The following is a 13,464-nucleotide window of genomic DNA, read 5'->3' as shown; positions in this document are numbered from 1 at the left end:
ATGCCAACGCGTTGGCGCCGTTGCGAATCCTTATGGAATTTAGAGCTTGGGTGGATGAAAGGGGACATTTTGGGAGCTAGTAAGCAGGTGCTACAAAGAAACCGTTCTAGAAATTAGGAGGAATGTATTAGTGTATGTCTTTGCACTATACTAGCTGGTTTTTAAAGGGGGAAAGGGACAATTTAACGGATTTTCTCAAATTTTAGCTGGTGAATTACATTGTAGGGTCATTTTCTCTCAACGCTTCAATACGGAACAAGAGGTCAAAATGAAACGCGTGCAAAAAAGAAATGAATGAAATGGTTTCTTGAATTACGTTTTTAAAATCTCGTGGCCTGTCTCAGTCTAGCACGCATCGTGAGTCCAAAAGGACAGGACTACGGTCTACCTACTGTCTATTTATTATCAGTCAGCCAAGCAACAAGACACTCCAGCTGTAACTAGTAGCTCTCTTCAGCGTTGCAATGAGTCTGTGCTTAAGACCTTGACACAATCACCTAGTGCTGTCGTGTTTGCAACTTTGCATCGCACCTCCCTCTCTCCCCGCCTCTAACGCACACCTTCACGCTGGTGCTACCACATTTTCCTGCAGCTGCTGATTTGTCCTTCGTTTCAATCAGCTCGCTCTCTTACTTTCGTTGTCAGCTGATCTAATGGCTACCTCTGTCATTAGGGCTAGAGGGTCGCTGCTGCAGCAGATGATCATATTCCCATGCGTCAGCCCCCTTTTTACTCTTCTTCTGTTTGCTGTGTCCACCGGAAGCGCCTCGCCGATCGGCGTGCCAGACTTGCAGCAATGCGAACTGGCAATGGACGCTTCCCCTACGGATCCAACAATGACGCTCACCCTCAATTGCTGTTTGCCAATCCCTTCACATAAGCCCAGAGTCTTCTCATTCCATAAATACAAATCGAAACCGAGAGTCCGGCAGGCCGCGCACACAGTGAGCGACGACTACATTGCAAAATACACGCGCGCGTATGAGCTGATGAAGGCGCTGCCGGACGACGACCCCCGGAGCTTTCACACGCAGGCGGACATTCACTGCGCCTTTTGCAACTTCGCATACAGCCAGGCGGGCAATGGTAGCGTCCCACTGCAGGTCCACTTCTCATGGCTCTTTCTGCCATGGCACCGGTGGTACCTCTACTGGCACGAACGAATTCTGCAGAGTCTGCTGGGCGACCCCACCTTCGCTCTTGTTTTCTGGAATTGGGACGACCAGCGCGACGGCGGGAATGTGATGCCGGCCATGTTCGTGCCGAACGGAACGGCTCTGTATGATATGAATCGGAATCAGAATAATTTGCCGCCGGCACTGGTGAAGCTGAGACCCACAACCACCGGAAACGACAGCGCCATCGTGAATCAGAACCTGAACGACATGTATCAGGATGTGGTGACCGCCACCACCGCCGAGCTCTTCATGGGAGGTGCTTACAGGTAAGTTATTCTTAAATTCGTTTTTCTTCGAAGGACCAAAAAGGGGTCCGTAGGGATTTGGCAATCTTTAGAAACCTTTAAACAAGAATGGAGATGGTGGCTTTGGCAAATTGGCCTAGTAACAAGGCGAATATTCGTAGTGTTCTCCTTGAACTGCTGGGAGCAAGCATGGACCGTTCGATTAAGCTTCATGTGAGCAATTGTATACCATTAGATTAAGCTCGTCGATTCATTGTAGAGTCAATCTTTTGATGGAGTGTATGGGAGGCATTGACACACACTCTCTTATCATCTTATTTAGGGTTGTGTCACACACATTCATCTCAACATCATTAGGTTTGTTTCTGACCAGTTCTCTCCTCTCATTGTGCCTCAACTGAATGACACCTCCATTCTAGGAGTGCTCAACAGCCTAAAGCACAAGAAGATTTAGAAATTTTCTCATGTAGGAAAATGGAGTCTTTTCAAGTGTTTTTCATACAATGCATAACATCATGAGCTTCTGCTCGAGAGGCACCACATACCTAGCTAGGTATGCGGTGCCTCCCTCACAGAAGCTCATGATGTTGAGGTAAGTTACAATGTGGGAATCATTGTGAGAATTTGTCCAAAACTTCTTGTGAAGGCTAAGACCATCAATTATTCTTGGACCTCCGTTTCCCTAGGAAGTAGCAAATTGGGGGTTTCCCTAGGAAGTAGCAAATTGGGAGACATTGACACACACTCTCTTATCATCTTATTTAGGGTTGTGTCACACACATTCATCTCAACATCATTAGGTTTGTTTCTGACCAGTTCTCTCCTCTCATTGTGCCTCAACTGAATGACACCTCCATTCTAGGAGATTTAGAAATTTAGAAAGCACAAGAAGATTTAGAAAATTTCTCATGTAGGAAAATGGAGTCTTTTCCATTGTTTTTCATACAATGCATAACATCATGAGCTTTTGCTCGGGAGGCACCACATACCTAGCTAGGTACGATTGGGGGCATCGGACCACCGGCCCCCCCACCAGGCCGGCGGTCACCTGCCCCCAATCGTACCTAGCTAGGTATGCGGTGCCTCCCTCACATAAGCTCATGATGTTGAGGTAAGTCACAATGTGGGCCTTATAGTGAGAATTTGTCCAAAACTTCTTGTGAAGGCTAAGACCATCAATTATTCTTGGACCTCCGTTTCCCTAGGGAGTAGAAAATTGGGGGTTTGCAACACTTGAACTCGCTACCTCTCGAATGAGACACTAGCACTCTTTCCTTGTGCCAGCATTGTGTGTCTTTGATGGGGTAGTTGAGTATGTTATCCTTAAAGTGCAATCAGGCATTGGGCTACTTCACATTGTTTTCACACACTGTTCACATGTATCAAGTTCACAAAACTCATCGCTTGACGGAGATCATGTTCATTATGGGGGGCTCATTGTGACCACTAATCCCTCCTCAAGTATGGACAATATTGTTATTGTGATATATCGGAGCTCCGCTTTCTCTTCACTCTGAGCATGCATTTTCTTTCCTGTTTCTTTGACTCTCCTTTGGAGGGATCACTGTAGGCATTGATCCATCCTCAACTATGGACAATACTTGTACTGTGATATATTGGAGCTCCATTTTTTCTTCCCTCCCTCGATCATGCATTTTCTTTCCCTTTTCTTTGATATTGAGGTGACCATCAACCCAAGCGAGAACTATGTTTCTTGGTTAAAGGCTTGAAGATTTGGATCCAAGCTAAAGACCCTGTGTGTAGCGCAAGGGAGGCAGAGTATTGATAATGGGGCTCATGTGCCATCGATGATGTGCCATTATAGGTCAGTTTCGACACCACAAAGTCATGTGAGAGGCTCTCTATGTCTCCATGTTCTCTTGTTGCAAAGGCTCCCTTGCAAAAGGACTGACCTTTCTTAGGTTCTTGCCTAAATATAATGAAACTTACAAGGGGCGACTAACCAAGATTAGCTATGACCATGTGAATGTATTATGGTAATGTCCCTTTTAGTGACGTGTCAACTTTCTGAGGGTCATGAGTATTGTTGAAGAACTCAATCTTTAACCCCTTTGGATTTTCAAGGCAGACTAATTATTTTACCAACATTGATGAAAACTATAGGCTATTTAATTATGAGAAGTTATTACTATGTGACCCACATTTTGATCTTGAAAATTAAGGTCTTATAAATTATGACCAATAGACTTCATTTCCAACTAATTTTGACGGCACCAAATTTAGGGTAAAAGGGCCAATAGAAGGCCATCCAAGAAAAAAATAGTAAGTCTGGAAGGATTTTTTATATCTTGCCATATTTGAATTATGAAGAGTGCATTGAATTCCTCATGAAAAGATGGATTAGATGATATCAAGATTAATATTTTCTGATTTTACTCAATGCTCTAGTTGAAAAGGTTTAATTTTGTGGGCTTTTTAGAGCACAAAGACACTCGAGTCCAAATACTAGTAAACTTTTTAGCAAATGAAATGAGGACACCTAAACAAGATTCGACCAAGCATACTCCTAATTTGTGTCTCTCTTTTGGGGGGCGTCCACTTATTTCCCCTCTACCCTAGTATATATGAGCACATTTACTAATGATTAGAAGTAAATAGATAAAACCAAAGATGGTTTCTGATCACTTGTGATGGCTCACTTCAATCCTTTGAAAAACTTTCCTCCCTAAAAATTAAATGTAGAGATACTTAAAAGCAAACTGACAAAACCAAAGTTTTAGACTCATGTTCGTCAAAAGTAAGTCTGTAGGTAATATCCTGTAGCCTAGTTAAGGACTACAATAGTTCAGATGCAAGGCTTCCACAGTCTGACATTTACAATCTATTTGCACCGCCAAATTGAAATTTAGCATGATAGTTTTCTAAAAGCCACCCGATTGCCATGGTTAGCATATTGTTAGAATACACAATTTCAAGACAATACAACATCATCTATGGTTTTCCAAAAACCTCCACGACAATTCGTTGGTCAATACAAATATGAAATCCATGACCATTCGTTGGGTGATGATAAATTTCAAGTGCTGCTGCCTATGTGGCAGCATTTGTTGCCATTAAAAAGTTCAATATTTTTGAAATCAATGATGATCGAAACATTCCAAGCGCTCAAAATTTAACCACAGGTTGACCACTCATTTTGAATATGGGTAATTTGTCAAAACATACAACATTAATTGTTTTCTCATTGGATCATTAGACTAAGCCAATTTATAGCTTGTAATACAAACATTTTTAATCTTTCAAAAGCATTGAAGCAAGTTTAAACGTAGTAGATCAAAATATTTAGCAAGATAAGCCACGTAAAACGATATTCAAAGTGTCAAATTAGACTCAAAAGCACTCAAGATCAGACAATTTAGGTTGAGGAATGTTTTCAAAGCATTAAAGAAAATAATTAAATTTTCCAAGCGGAATTTCTCCTTATTCCCCTCCTTCAACCGACTGTTTTGATTTTTCAACTGGCTCAAAGCTAAGCTGAGGCACAATTTTCCCGAACATTGCGGCAGTGAGTTGAGTCATTGTAGGCCAATCAAGACAACAAAGTTGGTACCAGGAGGCTTTCCAAGTTTGGCATAGATGATAGGCTAGAGGTTGTTAAGCAATCAAATAGTAGCCCAAAAGTTATTGATGTATTAAAACAAAACAAAAAAATCGAAAAAACAATTGAGGCCTTAAATGAATCGATTCTATAATTAAATAAATGTGCAAAAAGTGCTCTTTGACTATCTATGACCTTTAGTCTTTTTCACTCAAAAGTTATGGAGGTGGAGATGTACTCTTTTAAAGGCTTGCATGATTGCTGCATGTTAACAAAAGCTCCCCTTTAGGCTTAGGACTTTAAAAGACATTTGGTTCTTCGTCACAACCATCCAAGAAAAAGTGTGGATTGCTATTCTCAATAGAGTCAAGCTTCTTTATGTAGCTATTGTTAATCTATCACAATCTTTTGGTGGTTGTTGCTTATATAGAGATGCAAAGATAGGGCCCATGGTTTGATTTCCAAGTGGTGAGAGGAAAATACCCTCTTAAAACAAGGTGAGTATTCATGATGACCTACTCAAATATAGAGAAAATTTGCAAATAATCATAAATTATGTATGAGATAATTTTTTTAAAAAAAAATGGGGGAAGAGAGAGAAAGAAAGAGAGAGTAAATCATGAAGACTTGTTTAGTTTTGGTTCAGTAAGTTGGTCGTCAGTGAAATTTTAAAAGGACCAATACTTGTGAAAGGCTTTTGAGTCTTCTTGGGTGCCCTTGCTATTGAATGTAGAACTTGCACATATGGACTACTACTACCTTGCTCCACATTCATTAGATGGAATCTTCTACAAATTCCTTGAAATTTTCTCCTTGCTCGATGCTTACTATACACAGTCTAAATCAATATCCAAGGTCGGGGTCAAATTGACATATATTATATATTTACTTATTTATATTGTGTGTGTGTGTGTGTGTGTGTGTGTGTGTGTGTATATATATATATATATATATATATATATATATATATATATATATATATGTGTGTGTGTGTGTGTGTGTGTGTGTGTGTGTGTGTGTGTGTATATATATGTATATGTATGTAGAACTTACTAGATTTATGCAAGGTGAAGCTTTCACTTGATCATTTTAAAAGAATAGAATGCAAGAGAAGTCAAGCCATGTGACGAAGTGAAATGAAAGGTGAAATAAAAATATCCATTTAAAATTTCAAAACCAAAATAACATTTAAGGTAAGTGTCAATCATCACTGAAAACATTGAAAGTATGCTTAACCCAACACTTCTCTAAGGCTTCTTTTAGAAAGCAAAAAAATGCACTCACTTGTGCTCCCTAACCCATTCCCCTCATCTTGGCCCGTGGGCAAGCATGTCATCCGCCTCCGTGGCATGATGTGTGCATCCTGGTGGTCTTGTCATCCGTCACCTCGACCTTGTTGTGCCAACCTTTTCGTTATCAAGTTTGTCTTTCTCATTGATTCAAAGCAGGATATGTTGAGATTCCCCTTAACCTACTCATGCAATGAGTGGATGTATAACCAAGGGAACCGACTAGTTGGATCAAAGGGAGATGGGGATGAAAACTTACTTAAACATGGTGAGATTTTAGGTTGACATTAGAAAACAGAGAACTAATTGTAGGAAAAATAAGCACATATGATGTCGCATTAGTAATATTTTGCACTTTAAAACGACACATATTAGTAATGTGTGAAATTCAAGTATGCTCTTAAAAGAGAAAGAAAGATGGAGAGAGAGAGAGAGAAAGGGGGGGGCGGCGGGGGGTTTTTGTGTTTAACTCTGAGTGTGATTTGTCCCCAACCAAGGATTTGGATGTGTATTCATGTCCAGAGTGTTGATGAAAAGCACAATGTTGAAAATTTTAAACCTTATGACGCTAAAATATACCATTCATTTTGCGTGTGTTATAGAACGGGGACAGACCTCTCAAATTCAACAGTCTTAGATGCGCCATTGGGGGGGACGATTGAGGATGGGGTGCACAATGGCGTTCACTTCTGGACAGGGGATCCCAATCTCCCACTCGTCCAAGACATGGGCACCTTCACCACCGCCTCTAGGGACCCCATCTTCTATGCGCACCACAGCAACGTGGACCGGCTTTGGGATAAGTGGAAATATGATTTGCCAGGTGGGCGAAGGGCCGACCATGATGACTCCGACTTCTTAGATGCAGAGTTCTACTTTTACGATGAGACAGCCAGTCTAGTGAAGGTAAAAGTTCGCGATGCCTTGGACAACTCCAAGTTGGGTGTAAGCTACCCGACTGTCGCCGCCGATGAGCTTTGGGTAAACTACGATCCACCGGTCGTATCCAATGGCAGTGCTGTCCCTCTTGCTCGTGACGCTGGCATCGCCACCATAGGTGCCTCTCCCGAGAATGGCACCATCTTCCTTGGCTCCAGCTGGTCTGCCATCGTCAAAACCCCCTCCTCCCCCCGTCCCACAACCTCCAAAGCCACAGTCCTTGTCATTCAGGGTCTTGAGGTCACTCGCCAAAGCTTCGTCTCCCTCACTGCCTTCATCAATCACCCCTATGCTAATACCCTCACTGACACTAGTAGTGCCGAGTACATAGGCAGCTTCAACATCATCCCCACTGCCAATGTAAAGCACCGCCACCTCACCGCTAATGTCAAGTTTGAGATCGGTGACAACATGCAACGAGTTGGCATTGCCCAGGAGCCTGAGGTAGTCATCACCATGGCTGTCACGGGTGTTGAACCCATCTCCATTCAAGGCCTCCTCATTGACTACGAGTAAATTGACTACGAGTAAACCATCGTCTTCCACAAAGGTGTATTCCACATACCTTTGTGATCTCCTATATTGAGTTTCCTCTCAGCACCTTGTGCACTCATTTCTCCCTCTCTCACCTCCTACCCTAGTCCTTCCCTCTCTCTAGATTGAAATGTATGTTACTCTATTTTTTTTTTATCACATACATTCTAAACTATTTGTACACGTGTGATTATGTGTTTTTTGGAAGTGCTTTATTTGATTGAATCAAGTTCTCTAATGAGCATGTAAGGGTCGTATTTTGTGTGTGTATGAGAGAGAAAGAGAGAGAGAGAGAGAGAGAGAGAGAGAGAGAGAGATCACATCAAATTGCACTACGATACCTTCCTAGTTTATGATACAATATTTTTTCTTAAGTCACAAAAATATAATTTCAAAATTATCATTGTTGTCAAAGAGTTCGTGATATCGTTTGTATCACAATCAGTAATATTGATGGTATGATCAAGTGTGATACCAACGGTTGTTGTCCATAAATATCAATGATTTGATACATGGTGTGTTTGCATAAAGTGTTTTGGGTAATCGTGCCTAGAAGGCTCCACCACCCATATATACCTCACTCGACCTGCTAATACAAGAAAACATTTTCCAATCTTGTGCTAAAAAAGTTGCAACTTTCAATACAACGGGATTACAAGAAAGATACTTAAAACAACTAGTATGTGACCCACGCACTACTATGGCCAAGAAAAGCATGGAAATTGGCTCTTTCTCTCTCTCTCTCTCTCTCTCTCTCACACACACACACACACACACACACACACACACACACACACATGGAGTCATAAATAGGTAGATGTGTATGTGAATGGATGCCCATGTAAGAGGAGAATGACTATAGTCCTTGGAATCGCAATAGAAAGATAACAATGTGTGGATATGCCTCCTCTCTCTCTCTCTCTCTCTCTCTCTCTCTCTCTCTCTCTCTATGTGTGTGTCATATTAGATCTTGAGATCAAGACTCATCGAGTAGATATTTGATATCTCTTTTGCACCTTCTTTTCCCGCTTGATCGATTCTTTTAACATCAAGACTTGTTGGGTAGCTCTATGTAAGGCTTACTAGTTATGGTGGAATGTAACCCGCACGCTATTATGGCCAAGAAAAGCATGGAAATTGTCTCTCTCTATCTCTCTCTCTCTCTCTCTCTCTCTCTCTCTCACACACACACACACACACACGGAGTCATAAATAGGTAGGCGTGTATGTGATGGACACCCATGTATGAGGAGAATGACTATAGTCCTTGGAATCACACTAGGAAGATAAAAATGTGTGGATATTCTCTCTCTCTCTCTCTCTCTCTCTCATATTAGATCTTGAGATCAAGACTCATCGACTAGATCTTTGATATCTCTTTTGCACCTTCTTTTCCCGCTTGCTCAATTCTTTTAACATGAAGACTTGTTGGATGAAGTAGGTTATAATTTATTGAGAGAGTAAGTTTGTACAATGGAACTCCATTTATAGATGGAGTAATACATGCAAATAGTAGAGGTGGTAGATGCTAGTGCATCCACATAGGTAGCTAGGTGTTGTGTGCATGAGGAGATTTAGGACAAGTGTATGCTCCATGTGGCATGTAAATGAAGTGCTAGGTGTAGGCATGTTTACCACTAGTGTGTGTGAGGGTAGAAACATAAGGGGTTCTTCACATACCCATAGGATGTAAGTAGGTTAAAACCCTAATAACCCTCCCCTTAAACCTGATTTCAACATAGGATTGTCTAAGATACATCATGCTTGGGTCTCAATGGACTCAACAGATCATAATCCATACAAGGCTTCCGTAGGTAGATGCATGGGTTTACATTTGGATGCATAAACATGGTTCTCAAATTGGATACATCATGTTTTGCTCATTGTTGACTGCTAAACACTGGAAAGCCCATTTTTTGTATCATTTAATTTGACGGACCCAATTGTAATTATTTTTGGCACTCAATCAAGTCTCCACATTGTAATATATTAAATATGCGGATCAGCTGAACCCATGGTAGAAAGTAGGAGGTAATTTTGATGAGTTAGAACCTCCAAGGATGAGGTATAAAAGATAATTTTTGTAACCCTAAGGACAACTTTTGAAGTAATCATCTTTTGAGCTCCACTAAGCGTGCCGTTATTGTGTATTTTGTGTGAGATCTTCTTCTACTCTCTACGCGCACTAGGGAAGCTACATTGTGAAGGCTACTACACCATTGTGTTATGAACAATGTGAGATACGCTTCAACGCCAAGCTTGCACCATTGAACAGGAAGAAACGATAGCAGATGTCCGATTTTATGATTTTTCAAATAAAAAACTTAGACATCAAGAATGCTACAAGAAAACGAGAGCTGAAAAAAAACCAAGAGAAAACCATATGCCTAGGATAAGGGGAAAAGCATAATTTTTTGATGATTGTAAAGGCTAATGATTTTTTAAGGACAAGATATCTAAAAGGTTCTCTAAAGCTCAAAATCCAAGAACAAAAGCGAGCATGAGAGACCTGCCAAAACAAACTAGAAAGTAGGAATTTGGAAAAAAACCCAAATAAACAAAAGAACCAGGATTAAACGAGTTTGGAGAAACTAAATGGACCACGGTAGAGAGAAAGAAGAAGTATTGAGATCTCAAGAAAACTCTCAAGTAAGTATAGACAACGAAAGGAGAAAGTGGAGTGGGAGAAGATGATAAAAATGAGGACAAAATGAGTGTGCCATCCCACTACAGAAAGTTCTTCATCCAAGATCGAAAGGTAGTGATGATGAAACCTGTACGAGAGAAAAAAGAAAAGCAATCATATGATGGGCCTGAGGATGCAAAGAAGATAGACTTGGAAGGACTCCAAGAAGAGCCACAACCAGCCTACAAAGCAACATATCTAAAACTGGAAGAGGAGGAGAAACTCATAACTCTTCTCAAGGAGTCTAAGGACGTGTTCACTTGGTTATATAAATACAGGAAAGGGGTGGATCCTAAGATATTCAAGCACACAATCCCTTTAAAACCTAATGCAAGGTGTTAGCACGTCACTGCGACAGACGTTTGCAGCATAGCTTTTTAATGCTAACATAATGTCAATACTCAGGGAAGCGACTCGGATGGGGCACGAAGACTCTTTGAGATCGTCAATCTCAAGAAGTGAACCTTAGATGGGCTTATTGACTTGTAAAAAACTCTATCTTCATTGTATCTTTAACAAGTTCATTGTATATTAAGATCATGGCTCTTGTCTTTCTTTCTCTAATTTCTCTTGATAGATACAATTAAATTTGTTCTTAGTTTCCTATAATTGGTATTTTGTAGAAGTCCTTGAGAGAATCTCAAACATAATTAAATCTATTTATCTATTTATTTTGTAATTCCATACAGTGTTCCGAGCTACAAAGGATAGCACTAATCTTATTATTATGTAGCAAAAACAGTCAGGTTACATTGCTTGGGTGACACAAAAAGGTAACATGGCGGAGCTTGTATTCATTGATTACATCAGTCAGGGAATATTAATATGATAAAAGAAGGAGAAATAAAATTACAAAAGGTGAGGAAATTGAGAAATAAGATGTTCCTAGTTCTCCTAGGAAGCATCTTTAGTGGGATGACCCTTCCACTAGACCAAAATATCCTAAACCATTTTGCGTAATAGCTTTGGCTCCTTTATGTCTAAAATTTTCTCAAGCTCCATCCTCATACTCTTCCTTAGTCTCAAGAATGCAAAATTGTTGATTCCGGTCACTAGCAATCAATGCAACATAAACATTGGCTTGTTCATCTATCTTATCCTTTATTGTTGTTGATCTAGGTGGGTTGGCGGTTGGTCCATGAAAATGAGTTGGAGGGGGAGTTCTTGCTTGGGTTGGATTTCTTCCTCTCACGTTAAGGTTATTGAGTTGTTCCCCTTGATTGGGGTGATTCTAAAAGTTAACATGGGGGCTCAAATTACTAGGGTCATTTCCTTTAGGCATTGGGCCTTCTTATGACCAAATTCGAGGCACTCATAGCACTGAGTTTTCCTTCCACTCGGGAAGGATATCGCTCCTTGCGATGATGCTTTAACTCATCCCAACTCTAGGTCACCCCTGCTACTTGGCCAGATTGGCAGTTGAGATTCCACCATGTTTTTGCTGGTCCTTCTAACTTAGCTCTTCCCATTATCCCCTGAGAAGTTGCATTGTAGGCGGCAAGAGCAAAGTAGTCATCCATCTGAATTATCCATTCTTCTAGTTCAATAGGCATATCATCACCCGTGCCTAAAAATGGACATGGCTGCATGAATTTGAGCAAGGTCTTAAGATTCTTGTCACAACCAAAATACTCTATGAGTGTTATAGCAAGCGACGTCTGATTTGGTACATGAGGGACAACTTAAGATGCTGGTGACGCTTGTGTATCAGGAAGCACCAAATATGAAGTGCTAGCTATAGATAAGTTCCGAAAATCTTTATCTCTTGGGAGTTTACATGGCATATTTTATGGTTGTGGAAAACCAAACTACTTCCTCTTAGCGATCGATTCACAAATACTCAAGGATAGATTTAAAATTATTTAAAAGTCAGACATTTCAAAAGACAGATTTTCTTTATCTCATCCAAAATTTACATTTGGAAAATAATTAACGGTCAAGGGTATTTAACATTTTGTAAATTCTATTCTCTCATTTCATGCTTTTAAAAGGATTGCCCTTAACACTAGGTTGGTAATGGGACACTTTTATGTCTGAGACACTTTTATATCTTGTTAAGCGACCAATTTTCTTGAATTATTTGAATAGTTTGAAATTGAATTTCTAGGTGCTATATATCCACAAAGTTGCCTCATGAGCTGAAAAAACTTGACATTATCATGGAATATTGATCTCACCATTGACCTTACTCTTGCAAAACATTTTTGAACTAAACTGTGGGTGAAAATGGGTCCTGTTTTTGTTTTTTTTTTCTAACATTTGAAACTATACCACTCTAGTGTTCTGATGCTTCTAGGAAGGTCTAAGTGTTAAAGTTAAACGTTATGACCAAATTATAAGAATTGCCTAATCCTATTTTTTGGCCATATTTAGCACTTTTATGACTTTCTTGGTGGCTTTCTTGATATCCAAATACAGTTTTGACTGTATAAGTGGCATGCATGTGTAACATAAACTAATCTTCCTTGAGTTTGGGGGCACCTCATATGCTATATAGAATAGTATACGACAATGGTTAGTTTTTCAATTACAAAAGAATACGAGACATTCTAGTATATGCAAGTATAGAGGGTGTGGATGTCATGATAATGTGAAATAACACCATTCAACTCACTTTTGATACTTTTTGATGCATACGAATAAGGAAATCATGTACTATATATTCAAGCGGCTATTGCAGTCGCTATCATGTACATACCTATTTAGGGAGTTATGGCCCTAGATGTGACACCATTGTAGATTCTCCTACTTTACAAGATATTTAATTTGGTTTTGTGATTTACATATTTCAAGTGGTTCTTGGTGGAACACTCATCTCGCCTACAAAGATTGATGTGGGCAAAAATTGCAAAGAATTTTAGCTAACAGGTGACCTCCTCGACTTGTAGGGAAAGTGACCCAAAATAGAATATTGATGAAAAATGATGTTTATCTATGATTTTTATGCTTATGCAAGTGACCCCAAAAATTTAGGGATTTTCTTGACTCCGTTTGAGGTTTTTCACATAAAAAATGGTCTTTAGAGAATGGCCTA

At 40.1% G+C, this 13,464-nt stretch overlaps 1 protein-coding gene across 1 annotated transcript; it reads left to right on the top strand.

The window, feature by feature from the left end:
* Positions 1-443: 443 nt before the first annotated feature.
* LOC147459466 (polyphenol oxidase I, chloroplastic-like) lies at positions 444-7,969 on the top strand. Its single transcript, XM_086510731.1, has 2 exons — positions 444-1,444; positions 6,874-7,969. Exons 1-2 carry the CDS (start codon positions 654-656, stop codon positions 7,724-7,726), a joined length of 1,644 nt encoding a protein of 547 aa, XP_086366857.1. The 5' UTR covers positions 444-653; the 3' UTR covers positions 7,727-7,969.
* The last annotated feature ends 5,495 nt before the right edge of the window (positions 7,970-13,464 follow it).

This window comes from Adiantum capillus-veneris, chromosome 4 (assembly GCF_014529385.1).
Source record: "Adiantum capillus-veneris isolate H3 chromosome 4, ASM1452938v2, whole genome shotgun sequence".
In the NCBI taxonomy this organism is placed as follows: Eukaryota; Viridiplantae; Streptophyta; class Polypodiopsida; order Polypodiales; family Pteridaceae; genus Adiantum; species Adiantum capillus-veneris.
Note: the sequence above shows the minus strand (reverse complement) of the source record. Positions and strands in the feature narration are given on the sequence as shown.

Excerpts from the sequence above, each read along its gene's own strand:
- LOC147459466 (XM_086510731.1), top strand. The coding sequence starts at position 654 with ATGGCTACCTCTGTCATTAGGGCTAGAGGGTCGCTGCTGCAGCAGATG. Across the intron at positions 1,445-6,873 it reads TTCATGGGAGGTGCTTACAG|AACGGGGACAGACCTCTCAA; the intron begins GTAAGTTATTCT and ends CGTGTGTTATAG.